The sequence below is a fragment of the Ambystoma mexicanum genome, chromosome 4p (assembly GCF_040938575.1).
Source record: "Ambystoma mexicanum isolate Mex_15411 chromosome 4p, UKY_AmexF1_1, whole genome shotgun sequence".
Classification (NCBI taxonomy): domain Eukaryota; kingdom Metazoa; phylum Chordata; class Amphibia; order Caudata; family Ambystomatidae; genus Ambystoma; species Ambystoma mexicanum.
This window is the reverse complement of record NC_090927.1, coordinates 469,064,067-469,089,398: the sequence shown is the minus strand read 5'-3', so window position 1 is coordinate 469,089,398 and position 25,332 is coordinate 469,064,067. Positions and strand designations below refer to the sequence as shown.

Sequence of the window (25,332 nt, the reverse complement as noted above, 5' to 3'; positions counted from 1 at the left end):
TGGCAGTATATGATGATCTGATGGAGGCCACGGATGTTGGTGGATCAACCTTATTGTTGATGTTGGACCTATCCGCTGGATCGTCTTGGAAGAGTGGGTAAAGCTTCAGAACATGCTGTGAGATGGTTTACATCTTTTCTAATGGACATAGCCCAGCGGGTTTTGTTTGGGGGATTCACCTCTGAGGCGGTTGTCCTCGGCTGTGGGGTCCCTCAGGGATCCTCACTATCCCCGCTGATATTCAACTTGTACATGCGTCCAGTCTTTAATATTCTGAGGAGGCGTGGTTTGAGTTTTCAGTCCTATGCCGATGATAAACAAATCTATATTGAGACGAAGAACATCAAGGACACACTCATGAGAATCATCAGTGTATGGTGGATATTAACAACTGGATGGCAAATAACCACCTTCGACTGAATGCAGCAAAGACCGAGATTATTCTTTTTGGCCCTAAGGGGAGAATTATGGAGGAGAAGCAATCATTCTCCCCTCCTATTCTTGTGGAAAAACTTCAGTTTACCAAAAAAATGTAAACCCTGGCCAGTGAAGCCCAGGTGGGGGCTAAGTCAGTGTATCATTCCTTGCGGAAGCTCAGGAATGTTCTTCCCTTTTTGCCCGCAGAGGATCATGCAGTGGTTGTGGCGGCAATGACTGTAACAGCCTGATGGCAGGTAGTCCAGCTAAGCAGATACTAGACTCTAAAGGGCCCAGAATGCAGCGATCAGACTGATGGGACATTTGATAAAAAGGGACCATGTATCTTCCCTTCGTAGATCGTTGCATTAGTTGTCAGTCGAGGATCTAATTAAGTTTAAAGTAACGTGTCTGATGTACAAATGTCTCTAATGGCCTTTCCCCAGACTACCTTAGAGCAAAGTTTCACTGTTATGATCCGGCTAGAGCACTGCACTCAGGAGACAAAATGTTGTTGGCTGTTCCCCGTTCAAAATTTGTCTCTAGAGGGTATAGGAGATTCAGAGTTTTTGGACCCAGGCTCTGGAACCATCTCCCAGTGGAGATTAGATCTCGTCAGACATTGGACCAGTTCAGAAAAGCTTTAAAAACCCACTTGTTTAAGTAGGCCGCTTAACTTCGAGACACTAGAATAGTTATTTGTGACACCCTGATTTTAGCTTGCCTGACCATCTGCGCCTGGATACAGTTGAGTCAGTCTTGGAGCGTGGTACAAATAATCAAAATCAAATAGCACCCATGGGTGACCATTTTGTCAAAATGGCCCGATCTTCTTTTTTTCTTGCCATTTTCTGTTTGTGAGGTCTTTCTTGGGTTTTACTCTATGCGCCAAGCCAGGTTTGAGCCCTTTGTTCGTTTTGCCTTTGGTGGGCTTCAGTACTGAAACCCGCCTCTGGCTCTAATGTGTCTGGAAGGGCAGGAAGTGAGGGAGGTTCCCGAAACTCCCCCGTCCTTTGACTTTAGGAATGCCTGAATGCACCCAGTTCTGATTGGCTGGCTGGCTGGCCCTTCAGGGCAGCCACCCTGCTGTTTGAGTGACAGTTGGCTGTGCATGAATGGGAGAAACCTGCTTAAAAGGCGAGGGTTTTGGGACTAGAGGCAGAGTTGACCACTGGGAAGAACACCCAACGAAGAAACCATGAATGATGCTTGCTGCATCCTCCTGGGCCTTTGAATTACCTGGTAAAGCCCTGCTGCTGTGCTGAAACTTCTTTTTCTGATCGACAAGAGAAGCTCCGGAAGGGACGATTTCTTCCATTGGGTTAGTGGGACCACCTAACCCCGAGACAAACTCCACTGGACCATCTTCCCCGACTGGCTCTACTTCTTTGCTGTGCCAGGAACTGAGTGCCAGGGGTCGAGAAATCCGTAGTCGAGTGCAACGTCTGCAATCCGGCCATAAGCTCAGGAGTCTCCCCACGATCCCCCTGAAGCAGGACGACCAGAGCTCAAGTCCCCTCACCAGAGTGCAGGACACAATGAGTGAAGGAAGCCCAACCGGTATCCAAGATCCGCAGTGGTGCTGTTTACCGAGCGCTGAAACCACGAAGTGCTGCTGATCTGAAAAGAACCAGTAGCTGCCGCTGACCTCTGAATTGCTGATGCAGGAGTCCTCCAGACTTCCTCCCTCTTGTCCCCACGACTGAGACCCAGGAACCCAGGATCTGCATCACTGCAACCAGACAAAAGCCAGCTGGACCACTCTTCTTCTAACCAAAGGTACTTACCTTAGTGTCTTTAGCTTTGCTCTTCTCAGTTGAGACTTGCAGTAGCTACATTGCTAGAGTTGATTTCAGCTCTACCTGTCACAAGTGTAACAGCTTTTGACACTACAGTGATTTTTCTTCAACAAACTCTCTAACTTTGTGCAAGACTTTGTTATCTAAGAAGGGCCTCAGCTCCGTAGGCTGTGCTCGAATTGACTTTGGCTATCCTTGACTTTTATATTTACTGTCCTTCAGAGGTGACTTGGTTTTTAACTATTATTTCTGGGAAAGGTTTTTGTCTAGACTTCATTGGAAGATTTAAGTGCTCACATGTGTTAGGGAGAATTCTCATTCTATGGTTAATTTCCCTCACCTAGTGAGTCCCCCAGCAGCTTTGCTGGATTTCTGGAGTTTACTTTTTCCACTTGGTAAGAGTGTGAGCCTTTTCCCCACTCTTACATGTGTTTTGCCATGTGTATTTTTACTGTTTGTGTGATCGTGGGCTCTGGAGGACACCACAAACGGAGAGGAGAGTGGGCACCACAGAGTGTTCGAAATGTTCAACATGTTCAAGTAGGTATAAAGTCAGAATTAAATGTTCAAAAAAATACATCCAGTTAAGGAGGAGCTGGCTGTGACAAGTCTGGAGACACCCGGACTTATAGTTACAACACAAGCTAGAGACCTAGTAATAGTACTGGGTCACACAACCGCTCTCATTTGGGCCCACCTTGGGCACGTAATTATTTCTGGTTCAGGACAATGTGTTCAGGTATCCATAGTTTTATTTCTTAAAAATAGAGAGATGAGTCTGTTTGGTTTATATCAAAATAATGATTTATCCAAAGTAATTCAAATGTAAAGCTATCACTAATAATCCTTAGTGAGGAAGCAGTTGCCACAATCCATATTTAATAGACTAAATAAGCCAATGCATTTCGGAAAACATTTCCTTTATCAGGGCAAGTCTAGTTATACAAGTAATAAATGTAAATATGTATCATAATGCGTTCACATAATGTTAAAAATAAAATCAAACACGCATTGATGAGAAAAATGCATTAATGAAAAGAATAATAAAAAAAGAAGAACATACCAATCAGTAGATGTTTCATAAGGGGTAAATATAGAAGACAAAAAGGAAAGCACAATGAATGGTTTGTAATGTAAGCGAGTGAAACCAAGACGTATCAGGCGTGGTTTTACCGCATAGGTGTGGCCAATGGTGAAAAACAGAACGTCCAACGTTCATGCCCACTTAGCAGTGGGTCGTAGATAACGTTATTCGTGGAGGAATGGAGTGAATCCACTCGTGTTCACAAGGGAACAGATCTGCAGGTCATAAAAAATCCAATTAGATGCTGTGTCATTAGAAGCATTAATGTGTAGCAAGGGGAAAGCGTTGTGGTCAGATTCTCACCTTGCAGCACACAGAGCGAACAGATCCTCCTTCGTGCAGCTGCAGGGCAGTGTCTCAGACTGCCGTGTGGAGCTGTTGCCTAGACGACGGCTCTTTTGTTAGGCACGTGACCGCCTCGCATCTGTGAGATGCAGGTGGTCACGAACAACAATGTAAAACCGGCCATGGCCCGTATAAATCAACAAAATAGCGATTATTGGGACATAACATGTTGGTGCCTGTAATTGTAATACCAAAATCTAAATAAAATTTTAAAAAAACAAAATAATGGACATAGAAAAAATACGGTCACGGGTCGAGTGGAGGACACCACTCCATGAGCCCCACTTTTATGTGTGTTACACAGCACCTTCAGTGCAGTGACACAGGGTTGTCTTTGAGACTTCCCACTGGCTCAGTTTTCTGGGGCTGACTACTGTCCCCCAGAAAACAGGTAAAGTTGCCATTTACTTTACATAGTCATTTAAAACTACAGACTCGGTACTCCCCATCTCACATGGAGTACCGGAAAAGGTTAACTCCTATCCCTTTTTGTCTGTGCCTCTCTGAGATTTGTTTTGCTCTTTTAACATTTAGACTTGGCTGGTGGCAGTGGTATCTACCCTAACTTTTCTACCGCGATTATAAACCCACTTGACCAAACACTCTTTCTTTTGGCTCCGGTCGGGTTTATTCGCCATTTCTTTTTGTTAAAGTGCTTCTTGTGTTTTACTTTGCGCGGCAAACCAGTTTTGCCTTCTTTGTTCACCGTCTTTTGGCGGGCTTCTCTCAAGAAGCCCTCCTTTTGGCACCTGGGTGTCTAGGTGGGCTGAATGTGGTAGTCACCCCCTGCACAGGGTATCTTGGAAACCCAAGTCACACTTTACCGTGATTGGCTGAGGGGGTTGTCCGGGCTGGACAACCCCCCTGCTGTGTGATTGACAGCCAGGCTGTGTGAATGGGGGATTTTCGCATAAAAGGCAGGACTCTTGGGCTGGAAGTCAGTCGCCACTGGAACTGCAAGGAACCAAAGAGAAGCACAGAAGAAGACGGCTGCTGCAACTACCGAGTCCCGGTGAAGCCCTGCTGTAGTCCTGAGTTATCTACCCTTCAACGACAAGAGAAGATCCAGTCCGGAGTCTTCTTCCCTTGAGCCTGGTGGGATCAACCAGCTCATCTTCCACAGGCAGAGAATCCTCCTCTTGGTCGAAATTGCTGCACACAGCTGTAGTGGTCCGGATAGCCATCTGAAGAGCCTCTCCTGTTTTTAAAGGAGCGCACCTTTTATTCACCGTTGCTTTTGCTGCTGCTGGCCTCATCCCTGGGTAGTGCAGATCGCTCCAAACGTCCTCCTTCTTGTCCCCACGATTGAAGCCACAGGAACTGTGAGTCTGCAGGAACTACCAGGAGCAATTGCCATAGCACCAGCTCTTCTTCACTTGAATAAGGTGCTGTGTCTGACTTTGAGGAACTGGGGTGAACCCCTTTCTCCTCACTAAAGGCTTGTCCTCATCTTCCTTCCCTCTTATAACTTTTGCTTCCTATTTTGACAATATCCAAGTACTCCTGGCATTCTCGAATCAGGAACTGTAATAACCGTGTGATCCTCGACAACAGGAACCCTGTTCCACTTGACACTGGCGCAGGCCTATTGGCTTTTATTCACTTGTAGTAAAGTGTCCTCTGATTCCGTCTGCCTTGACAAAAGTATTGCCTATGATTTTTACTCCCAACTCTTGTGTTGATTCATTTGCTAAGTGCGTTTTAACTCCGGTGACATTTCTTTCCGTGGGTACGTGAATCTTTAGTAAGACCGAACTGTCATTACTGTCAAAAAGTGATTGCATCTGTTCCCCCGGTAACGTCTTTGTTTCCCAACACCGGCCTGTCAAAACCAAGGGTACTTACATTGAATTGTGCTGAATAGAGTGAAGTGGTTATGTGTAGTGTATTTTTCGTGTATTTTTCGTGTGATTTTAAAGTAATAGAAGTGAAGTGTTTTACGAACAGATGGTCTAAGAATAAATGTACTTTTCAACCAAAAACCTTGAGTCAGTGTTTGCTTGAGTCACAGTAATTGTAGTCCTTTGTGTAATCTCTACTACTGCTCATTTGCTCTTGAGATAAGTCTGGCTGCTCCGCTACTGCTACCACTCTAACAGTGTAGTACAGGCTTGTACCAAAGGTGAACTTGTATTGCCACTTGTAGTCTTAATTTTGTGTAGTGGTCCCTAAGGGCACTGCACAGGATTCTGCCTAACAACATGCTCTGAGAACCTGTTTAACTTTTTTCCTTCCCTTAACCTTTCCTTTCTGCAAACCTCAGAATCTACAAATTGTACTAGTGATATATAAATGCCATTATTGTCTAGTTAGTGAAGTCACCTCAGGGGGTAGGAAGTGTGTAAAAAACATCTCTAAAGAGTATCTACTAGCTTTGTGTTGATTCTGGAACAGTATATTGAAGTTTTTTGATTGTTACTCATATTGTCCTTTTTAAAGAATGTTTATTTAAAAACTGATGTTCAATAAATAACTATTTATAACTAAAACCTTGAGTGTAAGTGTTACTTGGTTACTGGGTTACTTGTATATGCGAATTTCATTGCTACAGCTCTACAGCTCACATTTACCCCTCTGCTCAGTCACACTGCCAACTTGTATAGTACAGGGCTATGCCAAAAGGTGGGTTACCTAATACCAAGAGGACAACTGTTGTGTAGTCTCCCACAGGCTTACTACATCAATTCTTGCCTAACATCATGCAGTCGAACTGGCTGACTAAATTATTGAATTAAATGTAGACTTTGTGGCCATAACTGAAACATGGCTTCATAAGGCTGCTCTTTACGATATTTAATTAGCCTTTCCTAAGGGCTATGAGATTTTGCATTTTGATCGTGAAGGAGGAAGAGTGGGAGGGGGCTATGATTTTTTTGTAAAAATCTTAATTTCTGTATCTCAGACAAAATTCCATGTTACTCAAACTGAATATCAATCCAGTTAGCACTCTTAGTATTCTGAAACTGTATCGACCACCTATAGTGACCTTCATGTTTGAAGAACAACTTTTATCCCTGATTGGCCTTAGCTCCAAATCTCATTCGCCTCTGCTGATTTTTGGAGATGTTAATCTATGGGCTAATGATCCCTTGGACCATCATGAAGCGTCCTTATTAAGTACACTATAAATGGTTGCCTTTAAACAACATGTAAAAATAGCTACACATTCTGGCGGTAACACCCTTGATTGGATTCTGTCCAGAAATCAGGAGATATTATCAACTAATGCACCAGCCTGCATATGGTCAGATAATTACCATCTTGTCTTTGAGCTTCCTCTCTCCTCCTGTGTTATGAAATATCCCCAGCCAATTAAACAACCTACTCTTATTAGGAACTCAAGGAAGGTCACCTCTGAGGTCTTTCCTTCTGCAACCCTGCCTCTACTACCATCTTTGGAAAGAGATATTTCTCTTGCTGATTTCCTTTCTCATTTTAGGAATGCTGTCGATCAGACATATAAATCCTTGGCTCCATTGAAACAATCAAGTAAAAAAAATGGACACATAATCTATGGTTCTCACCAGAGGTGTTATATGCCAGGACCGCAAAATGTAAAGCTGAGCGTTTTTTGGCGCAAACATCCAACCAATGCATCACTTCTCTCCTATAAAGCCAGCGTGAAGGTCTTTAAGAACATTTTGTTCAAGGCCAAGAAAATAAATTTAATGCCAAAATTGAGGCGGCAAAATCTAAACCCAGGGAGTTGTTTGTAGTTCTTCAAGAACTAAAAGGCAGTCTGGTGGAATCACTTCCTGTGGTTGATAACAATTGGAAACCAACACAGGTAAACACACTTGCACACCAAAATAAGTGTAGTTCAATGAAAGGTAATCAGAGAAATAAACATTATGGTAAATTGTTCAAGGTGCGGGGGAGAAAAACACAGCCTTGGTATCTAGGCTGGATATATACAGAGAACAAGAGAGGAATCCAGTGAGGATAGCTACGTCCCCTGCACACTTTCTGAAAGGCCAGAGATGGCCTAATGGAGATTAAGTATCGAGATTTAAGTAATTATGATCACTTGAAATCTCACGTGAGTACAATTTCAATAAAGAGTTCAATAGAGAGTTTGTGTTTATAAAAAACAATTTTTGCTTTTTATTTGCATCTTGATATGCCCAACGCGTTTTGAGTTGTGTACACTCTTCATCAGGGGCCGCATATTCAACAATTAAAGTCTACAAAAAGAAAGATTGTATACAACAATATATTAGTATTTGTTTAGTACAACTTGTGTTAATCAAATATAACATCAATTTGAAAAATCACGATTGTTATTTTTAAAGAATTAGTATCTTTTTTTGTAACAAAACATCCTGACACTTGTTTAGTGACCCCATTGTGACATCACTAGAAAAGCAGATATTAATGTGGAGCGGTATTAAATTGAACGTGAGTATTGAAAAAAATATCAGGTATCTATGAAGAAAATATTTGATACGTGCCAGAAGTGGCCCGGTCCGTCTAACTCTTGCGCTCAATGCGGGGAAGAAAAGGGTTATGTATTTATAGAGAGGAAATATATAAGAGAAAATCAAGCATGATGTGCAATCTAAACAGGCATAAATGTGAAATGGAAAATCATTATCTTACCGAAATACATTTTCCCAAAAAAAGCAAAAGTTGCTGGATATGACAGTTGGAATTAGCCGGATTTGCTCCAGACGTTCAACCAGGTAAGTGATGTAGGTGTCTTAAATGTAAGTAACCTAATATCTACAAAAGGAGGAATGTATGACAAGGGATTTAGTATACTCAAAGTATCTAGGCGTAAGCCTAATAGTATTTGCTGTAAAGAGTACTTACTAGATCATCACAGGCGAGTAGGGAAGCGTCCGAATGCGGTCAGAAGCCGCGATTGAGTGAGCAAGTTGATACACGGCCGTGTATTTATACAAATGGCGGCTATGACGTCATACACGCATGCGCCAGAGACGTCAGACAATGTCGTGACGTCACTCATGCATGCGTGAACAAACGTAAACAATGCCAAGAAAGATGTAAGTGTCGAATTATTTAAATGAATGGAGGAACGGATAATGCCATTATTGATAAACATAATGCCCTTTTTGAGAAACATGAGGGTAGATAGGGAAATAAGTGCCGAAATAATATAATGAATTAAAATGATGCAAAAGATCGGGAACTGCCATTGGTTAAGAGCCTAAGGGTGGATCAAAGGGGGTACACCACAGAGAACCAGAACGGCCGTGTATCAAATTGCTCACTCGATCGCGGCACCTGACTGCATTCGGACGCTTCCCTACTCGCCGGTGATGATCTAGTAAGTACTCTTTACAGCAAATACTATTAGGCTTACGCCTAGATACTTTGAGTATACTAAATCCCTTGTCATACATTCCTCCTTTTGTAGATATTAGGTTACTTACATTTAAGACACCTACATCACTTACCTGGTTGAACGTCTGGAGCACATCCGGCTAATTCCAACTGTCATATCCAGCAACTTTTGCTTTTTTTGGGAAAATTTATTTCGGTAAGATAATGATTTTCCATTTCACATTTATGCCTGTTTAGATTGCACATTCATGCTTGATTTTCTCTTATATCTTTCCTCTCTATAAATACATAACCCTTTTCTTCCCCGCATTGAGCGCAAGAGTTAGACGGACCGGGCCACTTCTGGCACGTATCAAATATTTTCTTCATAGATACCTGATATTATTTTTTTCAATACTCACGTTTAATTTAATACCGCTCCACATTAATATCTGCTCTTCTAGTGATGAGTCACAATGGGGTCACTAAACAAATGTCAGGATGTTTTGTTACAAAAAAAAGATACTAATTCTTTAAAAATAACAATCGTGATTTTTCGAATTGATATATTTGATTAACACAAGTTGTACTAAACAAATACTAATATATTGTTGTATACAATCTTGCTTTTTGTAGACTTTAATTGTTGAATATGCTGCCCTTGTTGATAACAATTGGAGTAAGATGATCCATGGCAGCTTTGTTCAGAAAATTCACTTGCACCAACAATGTATAGTGAATCAACTTAATTCTCTCCAAACTTCTGAAAATGTGATCCAGTCTACCTGTAATACAACTAGCTCTGTGTCCCCCTTTTCGCTTTTCATGAAGTACGGAAAGAGAAGTGACTGATATAGTGCTTATGATGAAACCAACATTGAGCAAAGGGGACAGCCTCCCAGCCGCCTTGTTTTAACAGTTTGTGAGCTCTCTTGCGCCTTGGGTATCAACCGCTCTTTCTATGAAGCCTCCATACCAGATAACATCAAAGAGGCATGGATTACACCTTTGGTTAAAAAAAAAAAGAGAATTTAGATGCTAGTGATCCTGGAAACTTCAGGCTGATTACAAATGTCCCTTTTGTGCTGAAAATACACGATAAGGTGGCATACAGACAATATCAAAACTTTGTAGAACCAAATAATCTCCTTTCCCCAGGACAATCCGGGTTCCGTATGAACCACTGGACCGAAACTGCCCTTTTGGATCTTAAATCCAACATAGCAGGTTTAATTGAGAAGGACGGCCTGGCACTGTTACTTCTCTTAGACCTATCAGCCGCCTTTGACTTGGTCGATCATGCTCTCTTGGCAGATAGGTGTAATGGTTTCATCCATTACACCATGTGTTGTGCACGGTTTGGGTACAGGTACCCATTTCAATATGGCGAAGCAGGTAGGGCGCGGCAGCATTCTAGATTCAACCACATCCCCAATGGAAGTAATGTTGCTTCCGGAGAGCAACGCCATGCCCACCTCTGTAGGAGTGAAAACTTTAAAAGAAATGAAGATCTACAACACGTCGTGTAGCTACTCTACCAGAGATTGGCAGACGCTCCGTGAGTTCGCTTCAGGGCACTTGCTTAAACCTTTCCATTCCTCTTTTGATCCTTATCATACTCATCTCGCTGTTGTCGTTTCCTCTGTTGTTTTAGAAGAAACCGGCACTTCTATTTACGGTGCCTTCCTCGCCTGCATTCATTTGTTTCCAGCCACACAGCTGATTCCATTTTCAAGTCCTTTTCGTCAGTTAAATGGTAGGCTTCGGATCCTTCCTTGATTTATTTCACTTGCGACCAGCTGGTTTTAGATGCATGACAGACTTTGTCTTTTCTATTCAGGAAACGGCGTTCGTAGGGGGAGGATTGTCAATGCCTTAGACCGCAGGAACTACCATTCCCAGAATCCTTTTCACCCTGTCGGGTTGAAGCTCTATAAGCTTTCATTTTGTTCAGGTTAGGAATCCTTTATGGTATTTCTTTATTCGGTTTCATCTTAACATAGTCTGCAGAAATTATTCAAACCTTCCCATGTGGTCATTCTCACTGTAGCTCTTTCAGCACTGCAAGATTCGGAGGGCTTGGATCTCTTCCTCTTCAGTTATTAAGCACATCTTTTTTTCACATCGGGTAAGGGCTTGATATACTCTTTAGATCCCCCCTTCTTTGTTGTAAAATACTATCAGCTCTTTCGAGGATAATTATTGTTATTTACTACACCCACAGCTGGGCAGACTCGAGGAATTAACTTCTGGAGAACCGGAAATCAAGGTGTCGACACTCAACACCGGGGGAAGGAGGGCGCCAACCCGCGCTCCCTAGCAGCTCATCACAGGGTTTTTTTCCCCCACAAGGGTTTCCCTGGGACTTCCTCTCTGGAATACCATTTATTTCGCTGGGCCACGCAGGGGGTCTCAGGAGGAATCTTCATCACTTCAGGGTCCAGTGCATCTCTACAGTGCACCTCTCCCAGAAAGGTCCTTGTGAAGATATGGTAGGACTTTCCATGAAAGTGTTGTTTTATTTTGTTGTTGGCTACAATTGGAAGACCCTTCAGGCTTCCCAAAGTTGGGTTGGTAACCGAGATCACAATAGGCTAGTCAAGGTTGCTGGCTGTATCACCTCTGCAGCCTTTTGGTCACATATGCAGTTCTAGGTCCAAGAAATTATCTGAATCAAGGATAGCGCGTAATCACAAATGGCGTCTCTTTTTTGTGGTGTGCCTCAGGGCTCTTGCCAGTCACCACTTTTGATTAACGTTTAAATCAGGCCCCTATGTGATTTACTCTCTTCTCTAGGGGTACAGTTTGCTAATTATGCAGACTTAGGGTGAATTAAGTTTTCAAGACAATACAGTCCCGGATGGCCATGAACTCTCTAGCTTTAAAAAAACAAGAAAACTGAGCTGTTTATCTTAGGCACCCCACACAAGCTAAATCAACTGGATGCATCATACAATAGCTTTTATATTGCGGGTAATGACTTTAAGGTGTCTGATTGTGTCATACATTGGTGGTGGGTTTCGACTCTCATTTATCTTTTAAAAACATGTTTCCCACTTCAAGTCTTCTTGCTCCTACTTCGGCCACCTGTTATGGCAGATTCGTCCTTATCTATCAGAGTCTAACAGGGCTATGATCGCGGCGGCTATTGTTAATTCAAAATTGGACCTCTGCAATAGCCTGCTTGTTGGAACCTCTCAAGCAAACCTGTAAAGCCTGCAAGTAATTCGAAATGGAGCAGGACGTGCTGTCTGTGGTATCAGTCGTCGGTCCCATGTGTCCGAGTCGTGCAAAGAATTGCATTGGCTCTCAGTCATATAGAAAAAATGCCACAAGAACAGCTACCCGCCTACACACGTGCTAGGTGTGTCTAGTTGCAACAAGTGCTACATGTCATGTCTGTTAATTGATAACGACAGAACCAATAGAGATAAACATCTTTTAATTTATGAATACAAAACACTCAATAAGATTTATGTTAAAAAAAGACAAAAAATGCATTTTGTTTATACATAACATCACATAAAAAACATATAGTGAAAGTCAATGTTTCCAACCGAACACAATTTCTTTGAGCTTGACACATTCATCATATAATGGTGGTGTTTGTGAGGTTAGTAAGGATGTGAAATGAACATCTTGTTATTTCATGAAACCTCGGATTACAATTAACTAATACTTGACTCTGTCGACACCATGAAGTGTGTTTCTGGGTCTAAGCAATATTTATTAGAACAGAAAAAAACACTCTGTCGCCGGTTTAAAGATGCTATGAGATGTGTGCTGGACCCGTCTTCAGGACTTTGTATAGAAATACCCGAAATTGGATATCAAAGGTAGTTCATTGGTTGATGCCCTTCACAAATGGCAATCTAAAAACCAAAACGAAAAAAACGTGTTGGTGACATGATAAAAGAATCCAATCAGAGTGTGGTGCCTCTATTGGTGTGCACATGCAACAATTTTCACTAACCTTTCAAATACTTGGTCGACGTGTGTGGCCTCGTGTTAGGTATGAATGTGGATGAAATTCAGTTGTCCCGACTGTGAATTTTCACAGTTATTAAAGCTAGAGCAAAAACATTTTTTTAAAAGAACTTTAGAAGTTTGTATTTCCAAATCCTTATGACTTTATTTATTATATGCACATATATTCATTCATCTATTGCATCTTGATAAAAAATCTATTCATCATGTACAGGGCCCCAGGAAACAAGGAGCTTATCCGTGTACTTTTTGGCAAAAGGAACATCTTAATTTTAGCCGAAATGTATATTACAAAAAATGACACGTTTGCTTATTTGAACTGAATGTAACAATTGTGTAACAAACAATTAGTCCATGCTATTTTTAAATGAATGAGTACTTTTCAGGAGAAGCGGACTTTGCTTTAATTAGCTTCGGCCAGCCGCGAATGTATTAGCGCGTCCCTTATCCGATAATGGCAAACAGTAATGCTTGCCCAATCTGTCAATACAATTGCTCAAGTTTAGCGGCTAGAAAAACATCTGAAAAGGCCTATTTACAGACGTTGTGCAGGCACAGTGTTGCATGTAGTTACCTTCGTAAAATGATGTTTTTAATATAGGAATTGAATGGACCCTGTTTCTGCATAAGTAACCCTCTCACGCTTGCTATATGCCATCACATTCCAGCCCTTACTGTTTCAGTCTATTACATCGTTCAAACATGAAAACACAGGAGGGTCACATACAAATGACGGAAATATGAAAAATATGCATGACTTGGGCCATTATATGCCCAGTTTTTCAAAAACGTCAATTCGGTATTGTTTTGGAAGCCACTGCTTCCTTAATGATTATCCATGATACACTCACATTTTTTTTACATCATTACAAATAGCTGACTTAATTGCTCATCTGAGCATAAATGCATTCGATTCATGTCAGCATTTTTCCATTATGCAGGCTCGAATACTTCTTCAGTAAATATGCTCATATATTTGCAAATAAATTACAGTTGGCAAAAAAGCTTTTCTTCCATGTGTTTGAAATAGGCCATTGTTCGGCTGTGTCCGCTCACTTTAATGTGACCGACACATTTAGTCAGGCTGTTGTAGAAAATTCTTCTTTTTCTGCACACTGGGTTCCCTTCTTTCAGTTGCGCCCGCCATTTTTTATTCCAAGATGGCGGACGCATTTAAACAAAGCCCTAGCCCAACGCGGGTTCAGTTTTTCAAAACGCGAGTGCGATCACATCCGGCAACTCGAGACTCCCGAGAAGAAACAGCGCCGGTCATCGATTACCAACATCATTTTACGAAGGTAACTACATGCAACACTGTGCCTGCACAACATCTGTAAATAGGCCTTTTCAGATGTTTTTCTAGCCGCTAAACTTGAGCATTTGCATTGACAGATTAGGCAAGCATTACTGTTTGCCATTATCGGATAAGGGACGCGCTAATAAATTTGTGGTTGGCCGAAACTTAATTAAAGCAAAGTCCGCTTCTCCTGAAAGGTACACATTCATTTAAAAAATAGCATGGACTAATTGTTTGTTACACAATTGTTACATTCAGTTCAAATAAGCATATGTGTCATTTTTTGTAATATACATTTCGGCTAAAATTAAGATGTTCCTTTTGCCAAAAAGAACACGGATACCCTCCGTGTTTCCTGGGGGCCTGTACATGATAAACAGATTTATTATCAAGATGCAATAGATGAATGACTATATGTGTATATAATGAATAAAGTCATAAAGATTTGGAAATACAAACTTCTAAAGTTCTTTTAAAAAAATGTTTTTGCTCTAGCTTTAATAACTGTGAAAATTCACAGTCGGGACAACTGAATTTCGTCCACATTCATACCTAACACGAGGCCACACACGTCAACCAAGTATTTGAAAGGTTAGTGAAAATTGTTGCATGTGCCCACCAATAGAGACACCACACTCTGATTGGATTCTTTTATAATGTCACCAACACGGTTTTTTCGTTTTGGTTTTTAGATTGCCATTTGTGAAGGGCATCAACCAATGAACTACCTTTGATATCCAATTTCGGGTATTTCTGTACAAAGTCCTGAAGACGGGTCCAGCACACATCTCATAGCATCTTTAAACCGGCTACAGAGTGTTTTATTTTGTTCTAATAAATATTGCAAAGACCCAGAAACACACTTCATGGTGTCGACAGAATCAAGGATTAGTTAATTGTAATCTGAGGTTTCATGAAATAACAAGATGTTCATTTCACATCCTTACTAACCTCACAAACACCACCATTATATGAGGAATGTGTCAAGCTCAAATAAATTGTTTTTGGTTGGAGACATTGACTTTCACTATATGTTTTTTATGTGATGTTATGTATAAACAAAATGCATTTTTTGTCTTTTTTTAACATAAATCTTATTGAGTGTTTTGTATTCATAAATTAAAAGATGTTTATCTCTATTGGTTCTGTCGTTATCAATTAAAAGACATGACAGGTAGCACTTGTTGCAACTAGACACACCTAGCACGTGTGTAGGCGGGTAGCTGTTCTTGTGGCACTGTTTCTATATACATGTTCGCACAAGTTCTCTGCCACTCAGCCCCCTAAAAAAAGAGGACTCCAGAGCTCCAATTGCTTTGTTTCTTTGGCTCTCAGTCAGCCAAAGAGTTCAGTTTAAAGGCACCATTCTGGTGTTCACATTTTTGGTAGGAGAGGCCCCTATATATATCTCATCACAAGTCTCGTGGATTCCCTTCAGGTGGGAGTTACACTCTAACAAAGGCATCCTACTCCATCAACCTCGATATCTCTTAAAAAAGATTGGTGGCTCAAGCTTTAATGCCTGGGCACCAAGTCTCTGGAACTCACTACCACCTAATCTCAAGGGATGCGTGTCTACCGTTCAATTCAAGAAATGTTGAAAAACACATCTTTTTGACATATGCACAGGCTAAATCACCCTCTTCTCTGGTCCTTTCTATCCCTTTATTTCTGCTCCTTTTTATGTTTTTTGTTGTCTATTGTCTTGTTAGTGCCTTGAGGCCTATGGGCGAATGGCGCTAAGATAGATAGATAGATAGATAGATAGATAGATAGATAGATAGATAGATAGATAGATGGATAGACTTTGATCGGGTTGAGTGGCTTTATATGATGAAAGTTCTCAAGAAAATGTGTTTGGGGTATAACTTTCGGGATTGGGTTTCAGCATTATACAGATCCCCGACTGCAAGGGTACAGGTCAATGGAGTAATTTCTGATTTGTTCCACTTATCGAGAGGTATACGACAGGAGTGTCCCTTATAGACCCTGCTGTACGCCCTATTCATGGAGCCATGAGCTATCGCTATTACAGCGAATTAATCCATTAGGGGGATAACGTGTGGGGAGGTAGAATTTAAACCATCCCTCTTTCCTGAAGATATCTTGGGCTATCTCTCAGACATCCGTTGCTCTCTCCCTGAACTCCAAATCGAGAGGTTTGATCAATTCTCGAGCCTAAAAATAAACATTGATAAATCCGGTCTTATTCCTATTGGAGCGGGTGCTTCCCAGTTGGATTGCAGAACAAGATTTCTGGGTATGAGGGTGAAAAACCATCCATTAAATATTTAGGGGTTGGCCTCAAAAGAGATCTAATTAATTAAAGACAGGCCAACTTTAACCCCCTTCTGGAAGCCATAAAATCTGACCTGAAAAGATGGGACCCAATTGTCCTTTCCTGGTACGGTTGTGGTAAGGGCGGGCCAACTGTTCATGGATGGGGATTTTTGGGAAGGTGGGGGAGGTCTTAGTGAAGGACAGGATTACCATCTTTGATTACCTTAGACTTAAGGCCATACTAACCGACCAGAAGTGGCATGCTCACTTTTCTAGATAACTTAAGCCGTATGAACGAGTTTTGAACTCCTGAGTTAATAGAAAGGGGATCCTCTCTAAATTATACAAAGCCCTTATCACTGCAGACATTACAGGTAGACAGATATATTTTTTTTAATATTTTCAGCTGAAGATTACAAAACAGCAAACACGGTATACGGAGTTCCATACACATACATTTGGATACATTACATTGTTATTACATTAATATTTCTGGATACCCGGTTTTAGCCTTCTGACCGGCTATCATCCACGTTCGACTCCTCTTGTGTGGTATTCAGATACCTCCTGAGGGGCCCCCAAATGTCTTTTGGTCTGCAGGTGGCTCATATACCCTTAACATAGTTCTTCCCACATTCATGTACATACATTAGATCTCTTAGCCATGCTTGAGAAGTAGGGGGAGATTTCCCTTTCCAATTCCTGAGTATGTTTCTCTTGGCCACTGCGCCCGCCACTGAAAAAAGTCTACGAGTTTTGACTGACACCTTATCTATATCCCCCAGTAAATATTTCAATGGAGTAGCTGGTATGTGTCTGTTCAGTATGTCACTGAGGATGGAGGCTACTTCTTCCCAATATTGTCTAATTGGTGGACATTCCCAGTACATATGTATCGAGTTTGCTGCTGGGGCGTCACATTTTGGGCAGAGTGCTTCTTTAGACGGGTCAAATTTGGTCACTTTCTTGGGAGTGATGTGCAGGTGGTTCAGAATTTTGGAAATGCAAAAGAGTGTCAACAACTTGAGACACTCCCGTCCCCTGCACACCAAAAAATGCTAGACAACCAACCAATTCTTAGAAAAATGATCTTTAGTGTTTTACTAATAATTCAATACACAAATTCAAATGAATCTGGTGTAAGCTTTCGCATATATCAAAGTAAACATGTCTCGAATAAATATATCAAAATAAAGACTTATCCCACATTGCGAGATATAATCAATTTCCAATAAAGATTTTTTATTTATTTTACAAATTCAAAAACGTATATGTGATAGGCTCAACGCGTTTCGGGCGAAACCCCCCTTCCTCAGGAGCAGATAACTGTAGGATAACAGAAAGCAATACATTTCATATTCATAAAACTCACAGTTTACATGTCCACTAATCTTAACGTGTATACATTTAAATAGGTGGTCTGGTGGTGTGGTAGAGGGCACTAGCCACATTCCCAAATCCAGACAAGCTGGAAAGTGAGGATCCCAACCAAGGTACAAGGGACCCAGACAGGAAAGGATCACCATTAAAAGTGAAACCTAGTGCAAAAGAGTTAAATCTATAAATAAAGATGGGTGACGGTGAATAGAGATCCACATGAGAAGCACCTGGAAGGGTGCCTTACCTTCAAATAGTGGTAGCTGTGTTTAAATACCTAACAGTAAAGAAAAGAAGGGTAAGGACTCGCATCCAAAGATGGTCCCGGCAGTGAAGTCAAAACTATGCTCAAAGCTACTCCCTACCTGTATCACACAGTTTATGGAATCTTTGAAGGTGCAAAAGGGTTGCACATATGAGATAGGTCATCTAAATACTTCTAAATGTCCAGCAGGAGCGTGTCCAGCACATCAGAGGTTCTACAGAGATGTAACAACAACAATAACACTTAACCCGAGAGGCTAAGTATACAGCCATTTAAGCAAAGTAAAAGGTAGGTAACAAAATGCGTATCTACCTGGAGATCTAGGTGTAGATTAGGGGCTAGCCAAATGTATATCTCCTCTTAATTTGCAACTCTGATACACAAGGGGTAAAAAAACGTCCATACAAACATGGGCACGGCATCTTAAACATTCCCGTTACATATTGAGGGCAACATATGCCAATTCGAAAAATCTTACCTTATGCAGCGCTTCCCTAGTGCCACGCCAGCACTCGCGTAAGAGTTCCTACTCCCAGAACTCCCGAAATCAGGTGACCGATAACGTGGAGGTCCTGATTCAATGACTTAAAGCGTCCCTACGTCCAAAGCTAAGGACATACTGGAACGCGTGCTAGGCTCGGAAAGAGCCTACCGTATAACCCATGAGAGGAGCGCATCCCAAATCTAGTTCCAACTACAAATTACTCAAAAGGGCATATAGGTCTAGACAAAAAATGCAGAGATGTACCTAATAAAGCCCATAAGTAAATAAAACTCCAATAAAGTCAGAATCAATTCACACATGGGTTCAACCTTAATTACTGAAAACAAAAAAAGAAAAAAGGATGGAGGTGAAGCCAAAGAGCCGGCCCATCACCATCTGTGTTCTAAAAACGAACATCAGCCGGTTCACTCAATCGACTCTGCAACAGATAAACCTTCTCTGATCAAATTCATGCCTCCACTACATGTTACTGTAGAGAATAAAGGTAATAGAACAGCTCCTCCCCATGTACTGGGTTTCAAATGAAACAATTCAGTGTAAACTCTTCATTCATTTCTTTAGGTTCCACAGTGTCCAATAAATGGATCGAGTACATCTCTCTCTGTCTCAACCTGCTTTTAAAGTCACCCCCTCTCGGTGACCTTCTCACAACTTCAAAGACATTGAATGTAATCTGGGCTATAGAGTGTCTCTGCACCAAAAAGTGCCTTGCAATAGGTGATTTCAAATTCTGACAACGAATATTTGATTTATGGTTAGTCCATCTCTCGCGTGCTGATCTTGATGTCTGCCCGACATTTGATACTATACACCACTTCTGTAGATCTACATGTTGCAAAATCCTTAATCTGAACTGTTCTGCCAGTGTGTGGATGTTTAAAGTGGTCACCTTTAAGTATATTATTACAGTGACTGCAGGATAGACAGGGGAACGTCCTCTTCTTTTTTGATGTCAATGTAGTCTGTTCATCTTTCCCAATCTTTTCTGCTTTGACTAGTTTGTCACGAAGATTCTTCCCACGTCTGTATACTATCATAGGTGGTTCAGGGAAAAGTTTCAGTAATATTGGGTCATGGCTTAAAATTGACCAATTTTTGTGGATGATTTGGGGATTTGATAACTTTGCCTGGAATATTTCAAAATATACAACAGAGATCTAGCCTCTTTTTTAGATTTTGGGGTAAGTAGCTGTTCCTTAGATATTTTCTCTGCTCTAGCGGTGGCTTCCTGAAGAACCTCTTCTGGATAACCCCTGTTGGCAAACTTAGTAGATAATTCTGCACATTCTTTAGTGAAAGATGGATAGTCAGAGACCATTCTTTTCAACCGTAATATTTGACTATACAGGAGACTTTTAATCATAGTCCAGCTGTACATCTAGGAAGTGTAACCTAGGCTCACCCAATTCCATTGTGAATTTAATACATGAATGTACATTATTAAGGTACTCAAATAACTGTTGTAGTTCAGCTTTTGTGCCACACCATATACCGAAAATATGATCGATATATCGTGCCCAGATCAAAACCTTCGAATTCCATTTCACATTGTCTAGAACATGAATTTTTTCAAATAGGTACATATAGATATTGGCATATGCAGGGGCCATCGCTGACCCCATAGATGTGCCCGATACCTGTGCATAAAATCTTCTTTTGTACCTAAAAAAGTTGTACAAAATAAGTGTAATACACTCAATAATAAATACTTTTTCACATTTAACATTATCAGCTTGCAATAGAATCCATTCAATGGCATCTATACCCTCATTATGAGGTATCGAAGTATATAAGCTGGCCACATCAAATGAAAACAGTATACATTTGGATGACAAACAAGTAATCTCTTTTAGACAATTCAGAAAGTCAGTATTTGTAAGCTATGTCGGTATAGCCTGTACAAGTGGTTGCAAGATTTTATCGACATATGTTGCCAGAGGATCTAGGATACCTTCGGTGTCTGCCACTATTGGTCTTAATCGTGGTCTCAATTTATTTTTGTGGATTTTTGGTAGCCTGTAAAAAAACTGGATAATCGGAAATTTGCTAATTAGAAATGCTTTAGTGTTGTCCATAATCCAAATTTTGTCATGCGCATTATCCACAATCTTTTCAATAAGTTTTCTGATGTTGGGCGTGAGTTACTGATCCAATGGTACATATGTAGAAGTATCTTTAAACATTTCACTACAACTCTCATGATAAAATGAAGCATTCATGATAACAATCGCCCCGCCCTTGTCTGCAGGTTTTAATGTGATTTCTTCATTCCTTGCTAAAGACTCTATTTCACTAAATTGCTGATCCTTCAAATTATGAGGTTTTTTTTGTGGAAAAGTTAATTTTTAATAAATCCTGTTCAACTTTTAATTTGAACATATTCAGTACTGGATTTTGAATAGAGGGGTCAAATGTACTTTTGTGTTTAGGTTCCAGTCTATCGTCCATCGTAACCATAGTCTCATCCAATGTTTGTATCTCAAAGAAATATTTTAACCTGTTCTTACACAACAAGCGATGCAGGTTGACCTTTTCATCAAAGAGATTAGTGTTAGAAGTTGGGACAAAAGATAAACCCTTATTCAAAATAGACAGCAGCCGACTCACAGATAAATTGTGCAAAGAGGTCTGACCGTGTATCCACTATCGGTGGTTGGCATCTATTGCAAACTCCTTGAGAGCTCCAGGCCACATAATTGCAATAGCACATTTCCCCAAATAGAGAAACAGGCTCCACCTTGTGGTGATGGTGTTTCTGGACAAGAACAAGAGTATGTCCATAAATTGGTTTCATGGTGCAGAAACCTGATTTTTCGATGTATTGTCCGGGTGAATAGCTGGACTCCCACTCGCAGCCCTTCTTCCCTGCAAGGTCAACAAATAGACTATCATTAAATAAAACTGGGTGATAATGCTACCTGTTATTTCAGCACTTTTAATCAGGAGGGATCCAACATGAAGTGATATTTAATAGCACAAATGATGCTCGTTTGTAGTCTTATTATGGGCCCTATGAGATGTGTTCCACTGTCAGGAAGGCTCTAAGTGGTGTATAGTGTTGAAGGCCATGCAGAGGTAGTGCGAGGGCAGTAACCTAAGCGTCTTCTTTGCCACCCCACCCCAAAACACAGGTCACCATCCCATGTCCAAAACCTGAGTGTAGGGAAATGGGAGGAGATTTCAATCTAAACGCTACATATTTTGATATTTTTTCGTTTGTGGGGGTATGGGGGGTGAGGTTCTTTTCTTTTTAGGATTAGTAATTTAGTAACGGGTCTGTCATTTGAAAGGGTGAATGGATTGACGAGTGACTTCCTTGGTATGGTTTAAGGCTCTACGTTTCCTAGAAGGATTTGGCAAATTGAGTGAGTCAGCAAAACAATTGCTCTTGCTCCAATATGGGTGCCATGTTCCCAGTTTCATGTCATTGTTGACCCTACTGTTGGCCGTTCATTGCGGATAGCTCTGGGAACAAATGCTGACTGTATTTTTCTTCCCCAATTGTACATAGGACTATTCCTGCTACCTGTCCGATGGCCTCCACTTATCAGTGACGGGTAATGAATTTGTTGCTGCTAATCTTTGGCCACTGCTGGAAAAGAAAGTGTCATCTTTGCCTATTGTTCTTCCTTACTGGGCCGACATCGATCCTCTACACCCGGAAGCAACCCTTCTTGACACCTCTTATGAGTTCAAAACAAAGATTTGAATCCAAATTGTACCGTTTGTTTCTTCTCTTTTGACAATGTACTGTTTCTCCATGAAGGAAGGCACTACCACAACAGGTTCTTTTGGAAAAATACCCAGAGTTAAATTGTATGTATATCAAGATGTGCATGGAGTGATGTACTAGTTAGTATCTATTGATATGAAACTCTACTGGTGGACTTTGCAATTGCAAAATATGCCCTAGAGCATTTGAGAAAAGCATACTGTGCCCAGAGAAAGGCTGGAATAAGCATGCTGTGAGATCACTAGAATGCGTACCAAGTTGAAGCTTTGCCATTCGGAATATCTAGGCGTATAGCGAAACTGGCAAATAAAAAAGTAAAGCACACTCCCAAAGCACCTACACTACCTAAGCTATGCAAATTGTATCCTACACGCTACTTGAAATACATACAATTGTACTCTGTGTATATTATAATGAGCAAAATTCAGTAGATTTAGGAAAAAGGGAATAGAAGTGCACATTACTCTGCTGTCCCTAAATCTCTGAGCGTTTCAGAAAGGTTCTGGGAAAGTTGAGCAATGAGCACTTGATTTCCTTTTGTGACTCTAGCGCCTTTTACTTATTTTTAAATTGCACATCTAAAGTGTCTGTAAGGGATTCTATCAAATACCCTACAGATTTGAGTTTGCCAGTCGTGTATTTAGTGTTCTGGGTTTATTGTTAAATGGGGGCATTGAAGAATGATGTGCAATGTTTATCAGCTTTTATATTGTGACCATCTCCACCAGACTGGTCTTACTTATTGTTTACGCCCAGAGATCTAAAATATCTCTTCCAGACTGCTGCTATATCTTTGCAATGATGGAAAAGTCGTGCTTTTTGTTGATCATGGATTGCCCGTTTAAAAAAACGTATGCAAAGAGAAACGTCAGTAAAGGGACTCATTTTTTTACTTGGAGCCTGGACTCAGCATACAGAGAATGTTGGGTCCATAGGCAACATTAAGAGTGGAAATATGGAAGAGAGGGTTTCGTCCATCCTCTCTGGATGAAGCTGTTTACTCATGATACTTGTGAACTATACATCAGTTTGTGTAACTGGACCTCCGACTACGTAAATTGGGAGCATTTGAAATAAATTACATGATTGCTTTTTGCTCTGGGTGGAAGATGGCTAACATCTGGGACAAGAGATGTTGTGTCGCTAACCGGAATCTCTTGTTACTTATAATCTACAACTCATCTTAGATGTGCATTTGTTGCTATTAAAACCAATGAAGGTCTTTTCTTTATTTGTGTACCTGCTTTTGAGAGCAAGTTTTATTTTTGTTCATTGCATCGTAGCGCAAATGGCAGGCATATATACTCTCCAAAGCAATTAATTCATCTTTTTAAGTAATTTATTATGGGTTAGAATCTACGATGTGTGACACAAATGCATTTCCTTTTGAAGCCATTTTTTCTTGAATTGAAAGTGTATAGCTTTCAACAGTTTCTAAATTCACCTTGGATTATACAGTGGCATAACTGCTGCAAACCTGTTTGACACTGTTTCCAAAGTTCCCAATCGTCTGCAAAAAGATTGCATGAGAAGGGTTCAGCAAAAACAAACTATCTTGCCTTTATAATGGATGAGTTGAGGGCGGGAAGAGATGAAGGTATGCTGCGCATGCGCTTCTCAGATGCTCGCTGCGTTCTTATTCAGACCTTTTCACCTAGTGCAGACCAGAACATCTGTCTCTCTGTCTGCACAGAAAGTGTTTTCTGTCTGTCTGAGATGTGATCATTATGACCTGTACATTATTATTATTGGTAATAAGTCTGTGAATGTACCCATGATTACACTAAAAGAGGAAGCGTAAAATGGGCAGTTGTTTCTATTGATGATGTATTTATACAAAACAAGGGAATATAGCAGGAAAAATTGCACAATTATGTCAAAGACAAAGTGCTTTAAGTAGCCACAGGCAGCAGCTGTGTCCATTCGAGATGTGTTGTAGTGTTCCTTGCCGAGAATCAAAGAGTAGTGATACCTAGTCTGGAATTACAAGCATCAACACTTTGCAAATGACGTAGTGAAAGCCAACAAGACCAACTAGTAAAATATTATGTATGGCCATTGAGGCACCTGCGATACCTTTGGCAGCCAGGAGGTGAAGTGACATTTAACTAACACAAAACCGGTTTATGTTACATTTGGACATTTTCTGGCTATTACTGTCATCATTACTAAAAAAGAAAGGTTAAAGTGTGTGATTTCTCAGGGTACAATTACTGTGTGAATGTTTGCGTAGACATTGTAGATTGGAAACACGTGGATGCCTTTCTAAACGGATTGACAAGCAAGTTAAAGCGCAATGGGGTATAAACCCGAGTATTTTATTAATTATTTTAGAGCGTAAGGGGCTGATTCGCAGCTTTTTTGTATGTGATTGTTTTGTTAGATCTTTGTATACGTACAACAGGGAAGTAAATGAAGATTCTCCAAACGTACAGAACAATAAGTGCAGTAAACAATGTTGTATACCTCTGCTACAACAGTGTATCTTAATAATATAAAAGAAGATATCTATGTTTCTCCATGCAGTCCTGTGCAGTAGACTTTCCGAATGCACAGAATGCTCCGCTAGGTGGAGCTGTTGCCTTAGGATATATCTGGTCCTACTGTTAATCAAAACGTGCACTTTGGTCCCTGTACACAAGCTTTCACACTTGTCACTTTATAAATACCCTCCCCCTTCCCTACACATCTGCATCTCACCCTGTATCCCTCGCTACCTCCACTTATTCAAGAAAAGGGTGACAAAATGCACTTGAGAAACAGTTGTTGGCATTTATCCTATGTGTCATACTGAATTATTAATCAGCATTATATAGCACCCACGGCTGGCTATGTTACTATTCATGGTGTTACGTTGTATCTCTTTCAAATTCTGACCACTAATTGCCATTTTAATCAAAAATCCAATAGTTAAAGTGCCCTTAGTCTCATTGGGCATGTATCATTCCTATTATATA

The 25,332-nt window shown here is 40.7% G+C and overlaps 1 protein-coding gene across 2 annotated transcripts in view; it reads left to right on the top strand.

The window, feature by feature from the left end:
- The window catches only part of IAH1 (isoamyl acetate hydrolyzing esterase 1 (putative)), a 483,285-nt gene extending 459,679 nt beyond the window's left edge, over positions 1-23,606 (top strand). For both annotated transcript variants that reach the window (XM_069605997.1, XM_069605998.1), the window contains one exon: positions 22,154-23,606. In XM_069605997.1, the coding sequence (XP_069462098.1) occupies positions 22,154-22,351 (198 nt within the window). In that variant the 3' untranslated portion in view covers positions 22,352-23,606. The remainder of the gene's footprint in view (positions 1-22,153) is intronic.
- Positions 23,607-25,332: the final 1,726 nt, after the last annotated feature.